The 19,173-nt window shown below is 35.0% G+C and overlaps 2 protein-coding genes across 16 annotated transcripts in view; one reads left to right on the forward strand and one right to left on the reverse strand.

Annotated features, from left to right (window-relative positions):
- The window catches only part of RMDN1 (regulator of microtubule dynamics 1), a 58,038-nt gene that overhangs the window by 34,863 nt on the left and 4,002 nt on the right, over positions 1-19,173 (forward strand). For 2 of the 7 annotated variants that reach the window (XM_057736468.1, XM_057736475.1), the window contains exons 5-10: positions 1,551-1,640; positions 4,531-4,586; positions 5,921-6,008; positions 8,373-8,403; positions 10,772-10,905; positions 11,343-11,469. In XM_057736468.1, coding sequence (XP_057592451.1) covers positions 1,551-1,640; positions 4,531-4,586; positions 5,921-6,008; positions 8,373-8,403; positions 10,772-10,905; positions 11,343-11,393 — 450 coding nt within the window. In that variant the 3' untranslated portion in view covers positions 11,394-11,469. Of the gene's footprint in view, positions 1-1,550; positions 1,641-4,530; positions 4,587-5,920; positions 6,009-8,372; positions 8,404-10,771; positions 10,906-11,342; positions 11,470-13,129; positions 16,753-16,780; positions 17,661-19,173 lie in introns of those variants that run through there. The other 5 variants (XM_057736472.1, XM_057736470.1, XM_057736473.1 and 2 more) reach the window with 4 other exon arrangements.
- The window catches only part of WWP1 (WW domain containing E3 ubiquitin protein ligase 1), a 117,710-nt gene continuing 116,282 nt past the window's right edge, over positions 17,746-19,173 (reverse strand). For all 9 annotated transcript variants that reach the window (XM_057736459.1, XM_057736456.1, XM_057736457.1 and 6 more), the window contains one exon: positions 17,746-18,429. In XM_057736459.1, the coding sequence (XP_057592442.1) occupies positions 18,330-18,429 (100 nt within the window). In that variant the 3' untranslated portion in view covers positions 17,746-18,329. The remainder of the gene's footprint in view (positions 18,430-19,173) is intronic.

A 19,173-nucleotide genomic window follows, 5' to 3' on the forward strand; every position in this document is an offset into this window, starting at 1 on the left:
TCTTTCCCGTCTGCTGCAGATCAGCCACTTCACCCTCTTTGAACAGTCCCAAATGCCTCCCTTCTTACCTGATGAAATTCCCCATTGGAGGAGGGGTTTCCCCATCAGATAAGGGATGTTTCCCCGAATTCGGCAATCTCCCCTCTGTTTCAGCTCCCCCTGCCCCAGGGTGTGGGAGCCGTCCCTTTCCTTTCTTCTCCTCCTTTTTTTCCCCTCTCTGTCCTACCCAGTTATGTTGGGATCTTTGCAGTGCTTTCTGGCGTCCGAGGTCATCTGTTGGTGTTCAGCTGATTTTCTGTGGGAATTATTGCATCTTTTGATGTGTTCCTGAGGTATCTGTGGAGAGGGATGCATTCTACATCCTTCTACTTCACCGCCATGTTTTCTTCCGTGTGTTTTAAATTATACTTTTTATTTTCAGTAAAAATATCAAGATACAAAAGATTTTGGTGGAGAATAGCTTTAAACAGAAGTTTTAGTTAACATTTTTCTGGTTGTAATTATTAAAATTTCAGAGAGGATAAGCTCAAACAAAAAGAAATTGTGAGTGTTTATAACAAACTATTGTATTTCACAGAACCTAAAAGCAGGCTGCATTTAGGCTTCAGGAAAAACTGGCTTAATTGCTCTGAAGCTTCATTGTCTCTCCTCTTGACTGTTATTTGTAAATCTTTTTTTATTTTAGTTTTTTTTTTTTTAAGCTCTTTATTGGAATATAATTGCTTTACACCCTTGTACCAGCTTTTGAGGTACACCAGAGTGAATCAGCTGTATTTATACATATATCCCCATATCCCCTCCCACCCTCCCTGTCCTGGCCCTGTAAGGCATCACCCATCATCGAGTTGATCTCCCTTTGTTATACAGCAACTTCCCACCTGCTATCTGTTTTACAGTTGGTAGTGTACATATGTCTATGCTACTCTGTCACTTCGTCCCAGCTTCCCCCTCGCCCCCTGCCCCCCTAACCCCATGTCCTCCATAGTTTTTCTTATTTTTTTCATCATCAATCTTGGAACTTTCTACAGTTTCTGGGCTTATGAAGCTTGGATATTTTGGTTTTGGTTCTTAGGGAAGGAACTCAGATTGTCTCACTTTGGGTCTGTTGTCTAGCTATGGGTATGGGGACAAGGTCACAATTGACAATGTGGCTGTTATTACTGTAACAATGTGGGTGTGGGAGAAGACACAGCTCCCAGAAAATAGGATGAGAAAATAAAATGATAATTATTAAATTGCACATTTTTCTAAATTTATATTCCTACCATAAATATGAATCATTATCTCCCCATTGTATTGGTAAATTTCTTACAGATTCACTACCCTTTGCCTAGTATTATAGTTCTCCATAAACATGGCCTAACTTAAGTTTCTTGAGGGCCATGTCTACTTTTTCTTTGTATATTCCAGTATATTTAATACAGTTTTTGTGCTCAGCTTTTTGTTAAATGAGAATGACTAGTGAGGAATTAATATTCACTTTTACCTTGTATTGAATGGAATATTATTGAGCATTATTATTCTTACACCTTTTTTCCTTCTATTTTTAGTGGTATGCAATCTGTATTAGTGATGTCGGAGATTATGAAGGAATCAAGGCTAAAATTGCAAATGCCTACATTATCAAAGAGCATTTTGAGGTACTGATGAACTTTAAAATTCATTAGTTTTCTGAATAGATTTCTATTTCACTTATCTCTTGCTGTATAGCAAACCACCTAAATTTAGTGTCCTAAAACAATGACAGTTTATTTCTCACGATCCTGTGGATTAACTATGCACAGTGGTGCTTCTCTTCTGCTTGTTGTGGCTGAAGTCATTTAGAGGGCTACATTCACCTGGACCCTCAGCTGGGACAGGAGTGTACAAGATGCCCTCTCATCTGTGACATTTTCTCTCTACTTTACTTCTCATCATTTAGTAGTGTAGCCCAGGCTTCTTTATAGCATGGTAGCTGGCTTCCAAGAGTGAGCATTCCAGGGGAAAAGTTCCACTGTGCAAACTTTTATTAAGCATGTTTGTATCACACTTGGTAATAACCTGTTGACCTAAAATAAGTAATGTGCCCAAGACCAGAGAACATGGGAGGTGATTATACAAAGTCCTGAGTGCCAAGAGGTGTGGTCTCACTTAACAGTCTAATACAATTGACATACTACTCTCAAAGGTGATAGTACTATATACGATTATGGTCTCTGTGTGTTTTAATATTTCCCCCGAAGTTAATTACTTACTTATAGTAAGCGCTTCCTTAGGTGCCAGAAATTCTCCAGGAGTTTGTATATTTGATGATGTGCATACACACTAGTCTGTTGTCCATAAACAAACAAAAAAACTGCAGCTAAACACCTAGTGTATTTGTCTTTTGATATTATAGACCATCTCAAAAATACACAGGAAGAGAAAGTGATGAAAACAAACATATTTATCATTATAGTCTCAATTTCTAGTTAATGTAATGACTAGCAGAAAAGAACACTGCACTAGGAATCAGGAGACCTAGCTTCTTATTTGAGCATCAATACACATACATGTATATTTCAATTCAATAATATACAACATTTTTTACAGATTAAGACCTTTGAAATCAGATTACATTATATATAATCAGTGGTATCTTATAATTGGCAGTGCTTTTTTTCTTAGTGGGATATAAAATAATGATGTGTCATAATGTTTATGGTATCTTAGATTCAGTGAAATATAGTAATTTACTCAGTGGCACTAGATAAATCACTGAAAGTACTCTGTGCCTTGGGATGTAGAAATACCTGACAAATAACTTCCAGTGTGTATAGTGAAATACTGGGAATATATTAATGTATACTTTAAAGAAACAGTGAAGGCTATGGATCATTTAAAAATAACCAACGTTTTGTGTAAGTTTTCAATGTTTATGTTTTATGTATATTTTAAAAATGACAGTGTTTAGTATTTACATACTAAGATTATTTCTACTACTTGAATTTCAGATTCCATTATTACATCCAAAGTCATAAGGAATTATCATCTTTGCATTGCTTTTAAAGACATTTGAACTAATGATAGTAGAAAGAATTATAAAAGAAAAGGTTTGCTTGAGAGTAGCCCCTCTCATTCCATCTCAAAAGAAAATTAAACTGTAATGCCCCAAGATGTCCATTATATATGATGAATTAACTTCTCTCCCTTGCATCAAAATGGAGTAGCTCTGTACCATTCTTAGTAGAATGGAAAGTGCAGTTACTCATATAATTTTTTGCGGGGCTTAATTTTCTTGTGGAACTCTGGGAAAGTTGCTTAGAATATAAGTTTATATACTTTAAAATATATTTTGCTGTGTAAATCATATCACTCTATTTACAGAAAAGGAAAAATTAGGTCAGTGCTCATTCTTACCCATATTATTAACAGGATTTCTGCCAAGTCATACTTGGTTAGCCTTATTTTAGATATTATCTCTCCCATTATTAACATTATAATCAATGTTAGTAATAAAGTGTCTGAAACTTATGAAAAGTAAAAATAATGATGATTTTGATGATAGAAAATATTACTGTGTTAAGTACCTCCTGTTACTTGTTCATTTAGCTTTCACCACAACCCTATAAGATAGGTGTACTACTTTCTTGATTGTATCCAAGAGCAAACTCAGGCATAGAAAGAATATAGAATTTGCCAAGGTCAAAAGGTTAGAGGTCATTGAGCTGTGATTTAAACCCTGATGTCTGGCTTCAGAGCCACTCTGGTAACCAGTGCAGATATTTGAAAATGTGTATGTCACAGATTACCAACTGAAAGTGAAAATGTGTGTTTATAGAAAAGCATAAGCTAGGAAGTCAATTTTTTAAAAAGGGTTTTTTATCTTTAATAGGATTAACATTAATCTGTGAGATGTTCTTATGGTTTTCAACAAAATGGATAAAAGGAGGAGTAATTTTTTTTAAATTATTCTGTAGTTTACATTAATTCACATAGGACTTTCACATATAAATTGAAATTAGGGAGACTATCAATATATTTTATATTGTACATAATTATTGTATTAATAAATTCTGTGAGTAGTATTTATTTTTCCTTTGTTAGCTATAGATGGGGGAGTTAAACAAAATTTGCATACAGGAAGAGACTTTCTAAAATTATTACATATTTTGTTCTTTTACCAAAGAATACTTTTACTCTATAGTCATATAGGATTTGCCAAAAAGAACTTTCTTATTTATTGTTCCTTTAATCTAGAAGAAATACTGAGAGCTATAGATTAGTTTTCAGAATTAGATTCATTTATAGATTTCATATTTTCTTCCATTTTGATAAATCCTATCATTTTCTGATTCTTATGAAATAGTAACCTTAGTATAAGTCATTAATAGTGCACTGATAAATCTAACTAAAGAATTAGGGAAAAAGTTGGCATTGATTATCATTTAAAAATTGAAATGCAGGGTTTCTTTTTTTTTTTTTGAAGTCATGGTTTCTTCAGCAAACATAGTAAAGTACTTATTGGTGTTTAGAAAACAAATATGATTGATTTTTCTCATTTCTTGTTAGAAAGCAATTGAACTAAACCCTAAAGATGCTACCTCAATTCACCTTATGGGTATTTGGTAAGAAAATTTATTTAAATACAGATTTTAATGGTATTTACTATGATCTTATTTTGTAGTGTGTATACATATTTTGTAGTATATAAAAAAGCAAAATTTAAAATATTTAAAAATATTATTTGGCAGTGGAGTGTTTATTGTATTAACTAACAGTTGTACTGGTTATTTAGTGTTTAGTATTTAGAAAATACTAAATTGATTGTGATCTTGTTAAATATTGTTATTCAGATCATTTAGAAACGTACTAAGACTAAAAAGGCATTGAAGATTTGCGTTACACCTTTAAATTCCTTGTTTTGGGAAAGACTATTCTTATTTACCAGACTAAATGGAATTGGATTAATCTAACTATAGTAATACAGTCTTTGTATCCTCAAAGTGTGTCAAATGCAGTCTGATTCATCTGAGGAATAATATAATCTGACTTTTGGTATCTTTCCATTTTTAGGTAACCTTTTTTCAAAGCACAGCATTACTTTGCTCGTATGAGTGTACACCAATGTGTTAAATGCTTACTGGTTTAACAGTCTTTCTTGAGACAGGTTTGCCACTGTTTTCTTTGGGTGTAGTCTACAGAGCTAAGTATTCATTGTCTTCTATGAGGGGTAACAGTGCAAAGTCCAGTATCAAACTCTTTAAAAGAGAAGTAGTAAATATCCTTCAGGATAAAGGACATATTTAACACAACACTGAGAATTAATGATAATTGAGGGACAGTCAGTAACTAAGATGCTGGCAGACAAAGATGAATGAAATACAGTTTCTTCCTCAAGGAGTTCAGACCTTAATCAAAGATCCAAGACTTTTTTTCCTACTTATTTCAGAAAGTTGTCAAGAGCTTTGGATGTTATTTGCCACACGGTTTCAAATATCAAGACTTTAAATTGTTGGTTGCCATTATTATTTAGGTATATCATGTTTAGTTTTGTTATTTTTCTTGCTTTTTTTTAAATTCTCTGAGTTAGTTTTTATGTGTAAAAAAATAGGGGTAATGATTCTGTCTCATTTAATTATTGTAAGGAGTAGATGAGAGAATCACTTAGCTCAGCACTTGGCACAAAGTGAGCACTCAATGGTGAATGATATGTCTTATCATTACTATTATAAATATTGCTTACTATTTATACTTAGTCACAAAATACACCATAATTGATGGATCAATATAAATCAGTCTCTAGATAATTCAGTATAAATATTAACCCACTGGATATTATGTAAAGTACAAACTGTTTAAACATACAACAGAAGATTCCTTTTATATGTGTGAAGATGCTTAGTTCTAAGAGAAAAAAAAGGTGCAATTTGAATGTATATGTCATCTTATTTCCCTGTAGGTGTTACACATTTGCTGAAATGCCTTGGTATCAAAGAAGAATTGCTAAAATGCTGTTTGCAACTCCTCCTAGTTCCACCTATGAGGAGGTAGTGTGATGTCTTTGTTAAGTTAGTACTGATTTCTTAACTGCTGAGCCACTCTACAGTGTTCACACATCTGGAGCTCTGATCAGTGAGGGACTTGAGCACGTTTCTAATGATCCAATGCAACTATCTTATCACAAAGGCTTAACACTTATTATCTGTGACTGGTGAGTGTTTTTTTTTCCCCCTTAGGTGAGTGGCTGATAAATCTGGTATATTGTCAGCCAAAATAATGCATGGCTGGAATCTACCTTCATTTTCTGTTTGAAATCTATGCCATATAAAAATCATAAAATAGAACAAGAAATATAGCAATGCTTCTCAGCATGTTTTAGGTACACATTCTGTAAGATAAAAGTCATTTACCTGGAAATTAAAGCATGTGTTTGTATTGATAAATGAAGAGTAATTATAACATTTTTTTCAAAGCAGGTTTGAAAGGCTCATAGTCTCATATTTCCAAGGCCTTTTCCTTCTCTTGTTAAAAATAAAATTTGAAAGGGATTTCTGAGCAAATATTTTGGGTTTACTTATCACAAAATTTTCAGAGTAAAGAAGTAGACAGTTGAAAAGTTTTCCCAACACTTGTATCATAATGAGCTTGTATCATAATGTTTTCTGTGAAGCTATAGTGTAGAATTTGATGTAAAGAATATTTAGTTGCAGGGCTTCCTAGGCAGCGCAGTGGTTAAGAATCTGCCTGCCAATGCAGGGGACACGGGTTTGATCCCTGCTTCAGGAAGATCCTACATGCTATGGAGCAACTAAGCCCGTGTGCCACAACTATTGAGCCTGTGCTCTAGAGCCCGTGAGCCACAACTATTGAGCCATGTGCCACAACTACTGAAGCCCACATGTCTAGAGCGCATGCTCCACAACGAGAGAAACCACAGCAATGAGGAGCCCACGCACCACAATGAAGAGCAGCCGCCACTCACCACAACTAGAGAAAGCCCATGTGCAGCAACGAAGACCCAACACAGCCAATAAATAAATAAGTAAATTTATTTAAAAAATAAAGAATATTTATTTGCAGGGCTTCCCTGGTGGTGCAGTGGTTAAGAATCTGCCTGCCAATGCAGGACAGGTTCAAGCCCTGGTCTGGGACGATCCCACATGCTGCAGAGCTACTAAGCCCATGTGCCACAATTACTGAGCCTGTGCTCTAGAGCCCGTGAGTTCACAACTATTGAGCCCATATGCCACAACTACTGAAGCCCGTGTGCCTAGAGCCTGTGCTCTGCAGCAAGAGAAGCCAGCGTAATGAGAAGCCCATGCACAGCAACAGAGTAGCCCCCACCTAGCCACAACTAGAGAAAGCCCGAGCACAGCAATGAAGACCCAAAACAGCCAATAAATAAGTTAATTTAAAAAAAAAAGAATATTTAGTTGTATAAATAGAACAGAGTTGGGAAATACTTGTTATTAAAAAGAATTCATTCTAAGAAAAAAACACACGATCAGCTCTACTATAACAAATTATTTATGTATCTAAGAAATCAACTGTCAGTTAATGAAGTATGAAAACAATCTAAGTGGGACAAAAATAATTAGGGAGTTTTAGAGTGACATTAACATTTTATACAGGAACTTCAATAATAAAGGACTTTAAAAAATTCATTGGCACAACCTATGTATCACTGAGTAAACTCAGCTTTTGATTTTATCTAGTTTTTATTGGTAGTCCCTATAGGATTTAAGAAGAGAAAGGTCAAAATATCTGAGTTGCACATGATAATATTCTTTCCTCTCTGCATGTGATGCCGGTTTGGTACAAGCTGTAAGTAGCAGTCAAGTTATTACTAGAAATGGTCCACATATTGTAATCTGTATTCTGATGATTTAATAGTGTTATGTTTAATTTTGCTATATTAACTCTTACTGTTGATGAATTGACCATTATTTTTTTAGGGGACTTATTTTAAGATTTTTTTTTCCTGGTGGATTTTTTTTTTTTTTGGCTGTGTGGTCTTTCTCTAGCTGGGGCTACTGGGGGCTACTCTTTGTTGCAGTGCACAGGCTTCTCATTAGGGTGGCTTCTCTTGTTGTGGAGCATGGGCTCTAGGCGCACGTGGGCTTAGCAGTTGTGGCTTGTGGGCTCTAGAGCACAGGCTCAGTAGTTGTGGCACACCGGCTTAGTTGCTCCATGGCATGTGGGATCTTCCCGGCCCAGGGATCGAACCCATGTCCCCTGTATTGGCAGGCAGATTCTTAACCACTGTGCCACCAGGGAAGGCCAAGATGTTTTCGTTTATTTCCTGTTTTATATTTACTATAGGTTTTAGCTCTTTTGAGAAAATGCTTTTTTAATATTGACTCTGTTCTAATCCTTTTCATCATGTTTGGGCTTTTTTGTGTTTTTAACAGGCTTTAGGCTACTTTCACAGGGCAGAGCAAGGTAAGAAATTTTTTATTTCACATACTACTATACTTAAAATTGTATGAATGCTTCACATATAATAGGAATTTTTAAACAAAAATAAGTTGTTCTGTTAAAATTCATAAACTTCTTTCTGAACTAGACATTATCAAATAATTTTTAATGTCCTTATTTAGTAAAAAGCACCTAAGAAATAGACTGCTACTGAATTTAGAGCTGTAATTCTGGAATGGTCCTTCATTTGATGTAAATAACCTTCCTTTTTGAGAGGAGGCTTTGACAGATTAACTGTTTAAGATCACACAGTTACTCAGGCATTTATTTATTTATTTCCATTAAAAATTTTTATTTTTAAAATTGAAGTATAATTGATGTATAACATTGTATTAACTTCATGTGTACAATGTAATGATTTGATATTCATATACATTGCGAAATGATCACAAGACCAGTTAACAGCCATTGCCTTACACAGCTACAAAAAAATACTTTTTTAAGATAGACTCTCTTAGCAAATTTCAGATGGCATTTAAATGAGAACTCTCTGGTTTTAAATCAGGCCAGTTTTTGTTCTGTTGCAGATACTGTCTTTTGTGACAAAGAGTTTCCTGTCACTCTTACTTTGAAGAAATAGCCAGCCTATCCTAAGTTTATCCTTCCTAATATTAATAGGAGAAATTAGAGAAGTAAGGGACATAAGCCTATATTACGAAGTACACCTCTCCCCCCCAAAAAAATTTTCAGATGTATTTCTTTAAAACTTAATCAGAAGAAAATTAAAGAGTTTATTAAATTTGAGAGCCTTTTCATATGGACTAGTTCAAATGCTTTTATAATAGCAAAACATTTTTGAAACACATTTCTTCTAAAGAATTTTGTCTGAATTTGAACTCTCTTCTGATTTACTCTGTTACTACTTTCCATTGATATCCTCTCAGCCTGGTAGTTTTACATATCATGGATATGATCTGGGAATGCAGTTTCCTCAGAGACTTAGAAGTGTAATTGCAAAGTTAAAATAGGGCTTTAGAGGCTTAAGTGTTCATGTTGTTGAAAAAAACATGGTCATACTCTTGTGGAGCTAAAATAATCCTTGGTAATTCCAGTCATCCTCCAGGTTTTACCTTCAAGGTTACTTCCTGGGTGGGGGGGGGGGGGGGGGGAGGGGCTTTCCTTCTGGCCCATATCTGATTTAGAAGCTTCTCGTATGCTTTTAGTACCTTTTACTTCCTCCATCATGGGCCTTATCACTCCATAGTATGAGTATTTGTTTACATGTCTAAAACTAAATTTAGGGAAGATGGGGACCCTGTCTTCTTGTTCACAGTTGAATCCTCATTGCTTAGCATGTAATGCTTGGCAGATTTGCTGAATGACTAAGTAGATGAATGAATGAATGAATGAATGAATTTACTTAACTCCAAGGAAACCTTAAGTATATCAACATGGTATCTCACAATATGTTCAAATTAAAGAAATAAAACAATTTTGGGTTAAAGGGCAAATGGAATTAATCATAAATTATGTCCAGGAAAAATTATGCTTTGAATATAGAATGGTCCCAGGTTAAGAGGAAACTGTGTAAAGAATTAATGCAGTTAGTGAGACAGTCCTATGCTTTCACTCATAGGCTTTTTGTTCACATTTTTGCTTCAGCCAAGAATGTTCTCCACTTGCCTGCTAAAATTCTATTCAGCCTCCAGGTCAGCTCAGGTGTAATCACTTAGTTGCTTTTTTTCTTTGGTTTCTCATAGCACTTTAAAATTTGTACACCTATCAAAGCATTCCTTTTATTCTTATATTACATTTAGTTGTGCTGGTGCTTGTCTCTCCATTTCATTATAAATTCCAGAAGAGCAGAGACTTTATCTATGCTTAAACACAGCCCACATTCAGTAAAGGTTGACTAAGTGTGTGTGTGTGTGTGTGTGTGTGTGTGTGTGTATCATCATGATTTCATTTACTTATTCAGCAGATGTATATTTACGAGTACAGTTCTAGGCACTGTTCTAGGCACTTAGGATACAGGGGACAAAAGAGATGATAAAAAGAAAACCCTTGTCCTTATGGAACTTATATTTTATCAGGACCCTTAGTTTTCCATCTATTAAATACAATACCAATTTTATAAAATTGCTGCAAAAATGAGAAGTATGTGTAATATAGTGCCTGGCACATAGTAGACACTCAATAAATGGTAATTATCTCATAAAATTTTTTGAGATAGGAATAGTTGAACAAAAGAGAATTCTAATTAGCCTGATCATTTATTGACCACACAAGTGTATTACTGGAATTTAGACCAAAAATATTAAGCCTTTAAAAATAAGAGCAATACTATTTCATATGAGATAAATTTAAATTGCTTTTCTTTTCTTATGTACAGTGGATCCAAACTTCTACAGCAAAAACTTGCTTCTTCTAGGGAAGACATATTTGAAGCTACACAACAAAAAGCTTGCTGCTTTGTGGCTAACAAAAGCCAAGGACTATCCGGCACACACAGAGGAGGATAAACAGGTAAAGCATCTCCAATAAAGTAAGGCAGATAGGTTTCCACTGAAGTATGTTAAGTAAAGATGAATCAAGAACTTCTTTAAAAACGTAATCATCTAAATGTGTATTGTTAAATAGTGTTTATTTCAAATGTGTATAGCAAATATTTAGTTACCACCAACAAACATGTATGAATTACTTGCTGCGATAGAGAATTGTTCCTGTTTGACATATATATAGATCAAATAAGATTTCTAAGACAGAAAAGGCAGGGGATGTGCACTAATATGGAAGAGTTCTTTCTCTTAAGAGTCTCATCTCTGAGTTCTCTAAGAAATTGTATTCTTACAATGTGCTATCCTGGTTTTTTGGAAACTCACAGAAACTACTTTATAAACTTGTCTCACAAGTTGATCTATGTGCTGTACTGTTTATTTATAATATGTATTCTTCTATTTTAGATACAGATAGAAGCTGCTCAGTTGCTTACAGCTTTCAGTGACAAAAACTGAGAATTTTTCAATGAAATAGCTAAGAAGCATTGCCTTTTTTATTAAATTATAAAGATAATAAATACATTAACCATAACTGTTCTATGGCCGTTTTCTGTTATTTTAATGTTGTGACCATTTAACAAATTAAATATACAGAATTCTAGATTTCTTCACAAATAACAAGGCAAAAGAAATAATTGCCACAAAGTGGCAGAGATATCTGCATGGCGTAGAGGCAGACATTATTGACATTATTGTGTACCTGAGACACGACAATACAAAGGTTACTAAGGAGAACTGGATCACATCAGGATGGGAGATTAAGAAAAGAAAGATTTGTGGCATGGGGGAGTGCATTTTCAAGTTGGATTGATTCAAAGTTGAGATCTTGCAGAGAAGGTACAGTGAAAGCTAGGAGGTTAGGATGATGAGGGTTCTTGGTATAAGGTATTAAATGATGTAACTTGGTGCCAACCTGCATGAGGAAAGAACTCAAGTCAGGAGAGGACTGAAAATGGAGTGGTTTTTTTTTTCTTTTTTTGTAATGTGAGGTAGTCTTGCAAGTGGTTTGATTTTGTTGCTAGGAGAGCCCAAATTCTATTCCCTAATGGGGTGAAAGAAACACAGAACTCAAGGGTGAAATGGAAATTAAGATGTTTTAAATAAGCAGGACAGTGATACTTACTGGGGGTGCCACCACTACAAAATCTTAAGTTTTGTAAAAAGTAGTATCTTGAATGCCACTTGGAGAATTCTGAGAGAGAACGTATAGGTGGATTTTTCTCGAAAGGAAAACATGTAATATGGGTATGTGCTGTTTCTGTTTATCATATATATTTTCAAACAAAAGAGAAACTGAAAGTGTTGATTCTACACACCCATCTATGATTCAACAATTGCTAATCTTTTGCTATACTTTGCTTATATGTGTGTATATAATCATATTTACATGTATTTCTGAACTTTTGAAATTAATAGCAGACATTATCTCATCCCTAAATATTTCAGCATTCATTGTCTCAGAAGGACATCCTTCTAAATAAATACAAATCAATATCACAGCTAGAAAATTAACAGTAATCCTTTAATATCATCTAATATCCAGCTATATTCAAATATCCTCAAATGTCCCAAAATGTCTTAACACTTTTAAAAACCAGGATTCAAAGGTCATACATTGCATTTAATTTTTGCCTTAGTATTTTAAAATCTAGAGCAGTAACCCCATCTTTTTTTTCCTCACAGCATTGACTTTTTGAAGAGGCCTGTTATAAATTGTCCCTCATTCCTGAATGGCCTTATTGACCACACTTAGAGAAACACTGTTCCATCTTATTTTCAGGGACTCCAGTTAATTATATGCATATTAAATCTTTGTCTTTTATATTTATCACTTTCTCTCTGATTTTTCTTTTTACCTCTTTCAGTTTTATTTTCTTGGCTTTTTTCATTTCTATTTTCCATGTCCCTTAATTTTTTACTATGTATTCTTCCTTAGATATACTGTTTGTCTTCACTACTGAGATGTCTTTTTCTTCAATTTTTTCCTCGATTTTAGTTAGCAGGCATTTCACATCCTCATGTTGTTTGCCCAGTTCTAATTCAAAAACTAGAGTTTTTGAGTTTCTAATTTGGATTTTTTTCATGTCTGCAATTATTTATTTATATTTAATTCATACTAGTGTATTGTGTTTAAGAATTTTACTGTTTTTTTCTATGTTAAGCATTTTCATCTGAAATTTCCTCATTTTCAGTTTTCTCTTTAGAGTGACTTTGAACATTATTTTCTGGAGGTGTGATTTTTTGTGTATGTGCCGAGTTACCAGCAATGCCAGGTTATCACATGGGATGTAAGGGGTTTGAATTAGTTCAGTAATATCCTCTGCTACACAAATTTTGTAAAATAAGCTATCTGTCAGTAATAAAGCCTTTTATGGAGGGAAGGGTCTGTCTTTGATATTATAAAGGGCTTTTAAAAAAATTTTCCTTTGAAATAATTATAGATTCATAAGAAGTTGCCAAAAAATAGTTCACAGAGAGGTCCTGTGTATCCTCCCCTCAGTTTGCCTCAATGGTAACACATAACTATAGTACAATATCAAAACCAGGAAATTGTACAGTCCACAGATCTTATTCAGATTTTACCACTTTTAAGTTTTTGTAACTGCCACAATCAAGATATGGAACTGTTCCATCAAAAAAATTCTTAGTGCTATCCCTTTATAATCACACCCATTCCCTGCCACCATCCCTAATCCTGATAGCCACTCATCTGTTCTCTAATTTTGTTAAGAACTTCATATAAATGGATCATACAGAATATGACCTTTTGAGATTGGCTTTTTTCAGTCAGCATAGCTTCTTTGATATCCATCTAAATTTAGTCAGTAGTTCCTTTGTATTGTTGATTATATTTCATGCTATGCAGTGTACCAGTTTATTTAAGTATCCACCTTAAAGCATGTAGGCTGTTTCTGGTCCGGCTGCTATGAACATAAGGTACAAGTTATATCAACAAATTTTCATCTCTGTGGGATAAACGTCCAGAGACATGGTTGCTGGGTCTTTTATAAGGCTGTTATCTTTGTTCATTCCCCCTTTACAAAGGAAAAACTCCCTTCTCCAAGACCTGGTACATTCCTAAGATTCTAGTTATGTGTGCTTTCTCAAACTCTTTCTTTTGACTTTCCAGAAGTCTGATTCACCATATCTCACACTGGTTCTTGGCATTTCTCCACTCAGGGTGAGACCTACTACTTCTGGGAATGAATCTAGGGGCCCCATTATATTCTCCTTCCTGTGCAGTCCCCACTTGACTTGGTTCTTGTGTGTTCCAGAGCTGACTGCTACTTTGAGATGCCTGTTTCCCCACATACATATAAACAGAAGTTTGTAGTATTCTGTCTTCTAAATATATTACAGTCGTGGGCTACAGGTGATTATAATCGCCACTTCTTGTGCATCTGTTTCCTTCTTTTAAGAATGAGAGGACTTCCTAGGTTGCGCAGTGGTGAAGAATCTGCCTGCCAATGCAGGTGACACGGGTTCGAGCCCTGTCCTGGGAAGATTCCACATGCCATGGAGCAACTGAGCCCATGTGCCACAACTAGTGAGCCTGTGCTCTAGAGCCCATGAGCCACAGCTACTGAGCCCATGTGCCGCAACTATTGAAGCCCACGCGCCTAGAGCCCATGCTCCACAACAAGGGACACCACTACAATGAGGGGCCTGTGCACCACAATGAAGAGTAGCCCCCGCTCTCAGCAACTAGAGAAAGCCCATGTAAGACCCAAAGCAGCCAATAAAATAAATAAATAAATTTTAAAAAAAAATTAAAAAAAAAAAAAAAAAAGAATGAGAAAAAAAAAAAAAATCTGACTTGGAAAGTGGCTGTTATCCTATTAGAATCTGAAAGCTCTCAATTAACTTGTTGCCAGAAATTTTCCTGAGTGTTTAATTATAGACTATGTACTAGCTGTGGACTTTGTAAAAATGACTTCTCTAGACTCACTTTTTAAAATAAGCATAATTACAACAAGGAAAAAACAAAAAACCCAGTAACCTAACAGAATTGTTAGGATTAAAGAACATGTATTTACCATGAATATCAGTAAATATTTTAAAATGTTGTTATCATCTGATTGTGTTCTCCTTGGTTGAGGTTGGGGAGAGAAAATTTGGAATTTAGGAGATGCTGCTTTTGTTCCAATTTTAAGTGCTACTGAAGTGAGCACAGGAGATGCCACTTTTAGCCTTTTACTCTTTATTGTTGGTTTGGGGGTTTTTTTTCCCCTGCTTTTTTTCCTTTTTTTTGTTGCATTCGTGTGGTGCTCACTGTATGACCTGTTTTGGGCTGTGCCTCGCATTATTGGGAAGAAAAAATTGGAGGGGTTGATTACTTTGGCAAGGGCCATTAAGTTTACTTAACTAATGTCCTGTTCTGGCCCATTGCACTGCGCTTTTGAACAGTGACCTTTATGGTTCTGTCTTGTGACTGAAGAGTATACACTAGGTACAAAGGAGCCTCATAAAGGTAAAGGCTCTTCTGATATGGTCTGAGCTTTTCCCTTGAGAGACAGACCAGATCCCTAGTGGACTTAGAGTCTGACTTCTAAGTTCAATGGATTAAGAAAAGTGGGGACTGTTACCAGAGAATCTTTACGCTCTTATTTGCCTGTTTCAACCAGAGAAGGTATGGCTTCTGTAATGCCCACTAGAAAGAAGATCTTCTTAGGTTCAACCAAATATTCAGACTCAAAAAGCCCACGATAGGCTTCATCTGGCACCAATTTACTCTGGCCAGAAACCACAACTGGCCCAGCAGGTCAATGTCAGGCATCCTTACCTTCAAAAGATGACCTTACAGCAGCAGTCTGTGTAGCAGCACATCCATGCACCTCCTAAAATTATCATCTCCCCAAGTGACAGTTCAGGAATTTCAAAGGGAAATGCAGTTCTGAGTTTCCATATTCGGAGAAGTCCAAAGCTATGGTTTCCTATCAAGTATCCGGAGTTTTCCCAGTCCAAATGTAACACACCAGTCAGGCGTCATTTTTAACAGAAGCACTATTGCCTGACAACATTGTTGGCACATACTACCCTCTCAGACTTTGAGAGCTGGAAAAGCTAGGTGGTAAGGCTAGAGGGCAAAGGGTTTTGTTAACCCTTTTGGCTTTAACTGCTCTGGAAGTACTAAAAAACACCACCACCACTTGTAGCTTTTCCTGGAAGACAGACAACTAATCTGATTGGTGAAATTGTGTTGTGCCTGTGACCCACTGACTGGGCTGTTTACTAGTTAGTGGTGGTAGTGGGGCAGTGAAATGAAATGACAATATGAACCTGTCTTTGAGCCTCCCTCTTTTGCCGATGTCCTCATGAAGTGCCTGTGTTTAGGCACAGCCAGCCTTGCACTTCTAATTTCTCTATGCTTGGCCCAGCACAGGAAAGGGATGGGAAGGGAGGGGAGAAAACAAGCCTCAGGTTTGCCTCACTGCCACTGAGTGGATACATCAAGACAATAAATCCTGCCTGTAGGCCTGGATTTCTGTAATTAATATGAAAGACAGAAAGACCCGATGGGTCTCCCAACTAGCCTTCTCCAGAAAGCTGGTTTGGTTTCTCTGTAGGCTCTGTGTAGCCTCATCCATTGTACAGTAATTTCTTACCTGAAGTGAGGAGGGGGAATGGGCACCCTGAAAGTTTCCTGTCTTCAGTCAAATCTACTACATGGTGTTCTCACATACCTCTACTGAATGACAGTAACTTCTGTCATAGCAAAATTCATCAGCAGTGGTGCTTCTTTCATGGTATAATTTAAGTAGCCCTTTTGAAGACTAGTCACCCTCTATTGTATAGTCTGTCCTATACCTTAGTTTTTTTGTTGTTTGTTTTTTATTCTTTAGGCATGAAAATAACTGGAATGTCAGTAATGAGGATTTGGGCAAAGGGTCTATTCAACCAAGTGGATCACTGACTTTATTTCATCTTTACTATGAATTTTAAATAAAAATGCAGAACACAATCTAAATATGTAGAAAAATAAAATTTTGGCAAAACAAAAACTACTGTTTAGGGAAGTTAAGCTGAATCTAGTATTTTCTGTATATACTTAGTAGTGAAATATGTTACACATAACATTCTAAGACATCAGTTCCACGGTTGTAAAAAAAAAATTTAAGTTAATGAAATTTACAGTGCATACTGAAATAATGATTTAAGTGGAAATTTAAATTTTTATATTAATAAGGAAGCCCAGCTTGCTAAAGCAGCATTAATATCATTCACATCAGACAGACTTTGTTATACATTTTTGTAGTTCAGTAAATATCCTTGATAATGAAAAACAAAAAGTGTTACTTAGGACAAAAATAATAATCTATGTAAAAAGAGGGGAAGACCAAAATATTTTTTATATGCTTATATTACTCAGATACACAGAATTTTTGTGAATTTAAGAGGAATGAAGATATTCCAACAGTAACAGAAAATCATTAGACCTATTTGAGTGTTCAAATGCTTAGGTAAGTCTTCAATCCATCTGGTTTTATAAAACCAAAACTTTGAACACAAAAGCAGAAAAGTTCACATTACCTTTTTATATGCTGCTAAGTATCAAACTGCCATCAATTTATTATGAATTTAAAGAACACCACAGGTTTTAAAACTAAAGTACAGAAGTGCCTGATTGTTTTTAATTCCTCAAATACCTAGATCCCAAAGAAACGTGTAAACAAACCTCTAAGCTGCTCAGTGAATTCTCTACAAGTTCTAGAATAAACTAAATGGTAGTAGATCTAGTATATGACTTTCATGTAAGTTATGGTTTCATTCATGACTTTCATTGTATTAGTGATGTAGCAAAGAGGGAAATTTTTCAACTACTGTATTTATTTAAAACAAACTGACAGGTTCAAGCACCCATCTGAAGAAAAGCCAGCAGCATTTTTAAACATATTCAAAGTAAGATTTTGGCCTAAGCCCTTAATACCTTCCTGAACAGCCATGCAACTAAACACCCTCAAGAGATGTTACATAAGGGGAATAAAACTTTGAGAAATTTGTACTTCTTCCCTTGGATAATAGAAACAAGGTAAAAGCAAATCCAGATTATTTTTGAATGAATGGCTGTCATGTTTAACACACTCTGAGCTCTATAAAACTAGAGCCACTATCATATATGCTTATATAGATATATACTTATTTTTAATAAAGTCTCTTGCTTCAAAATTTAAGGATGATTTTTTTCCTGGTCAGTCACTTCAAGAGGACAATAAATAAAGTAGAAAAGGATGAACTGTTTTGCATATTTCTGTGGAAGAACAGAAAACATTTATACTTTGAGAGGTTCAGAAAATTCACTGTACAGAAGGAACAGCTTATATACACTATCTGTGCAACTTTTCTTGGCTGGGGTATTTAAATGCAAGAACTCCTCCAAGACAAGAGCCACATTCATTCTTGTCCAAATCCCTCTGTCTCTTCTATTGCAAAAAGAAGTTTTTCCTTTAGTTGTTCATAACTCTTATATGGTGGTAGATCCAAGCGATTAAAACTGAACAAAAACAAAAACAAAATCAGATGTGTTTTCAATAAAACAAACTCTGAGAAGATTTCTAATACAATATTTTTTAAAGTACATTTGAGAAACTAAATAGAGGAAGAATGTAAAAATTTTGCTAGAATTATTCTGACAACTTACTATATTATTATTACTTAACAAATATTAAATATACAGATTTTCTTATAGCACTCTACTCAAATTTAAGACCTATTCACAAAAATATTTCAACGTTTCCCAGAGAAAGCTGGAATTACAAATAATAATTGTAGCAGTATGGATAAAGCCGCTGGAATTTTTTTAAGCGCTAATTTTTCTCTTTCCTGTACTATACTATTATTGTTACAGTGTGTCATGAGTCCCCCTCACTTCTCTTGGATTAAATAATGAGTCCATTTCTTTCACTCACTCACCACCAATTCATTCATCAGTTATTTATTGAGAATCTTTTATATATTTTTTCAGGAGCTAGTGATACAGTGATGAAAAACTAAGTCCCTGTCCTCATATCGAACTTACATTCTAGGGTGGAGACAGTCAATAACCAAATATATATTTTTGTCTTTTCAAATAATCTTGTCATACATATAACCATTTCTAAAATAATATGCTTGCAGTCTTGCCAGACTGAAAGAATTCCCTGCTGGGATTAACTGATGAAATACAGAAAATACTGAAAATGCCTAAAACATCAATGTATTGTTTTACAATTTACAAAGGTGTGAAATAACATTTAAT

The sequence above is a fragment of the Hippopotamus amphibius genome, chromosome 5, assembly GCF_030028045.1.
Source record: "Hippopotamus amphibius kiboko isolate mHipAmp2 chromosome 5, mHipAmp2.hap2, whole genome shotgun sequence".
Taxonomy (NCBI): Eukaryota; Metazoa; Chordata; class Mammalia; order Artiodactyla; family Hippopotamidae; genus Hippopotamus; species Hippopotamus amphibius.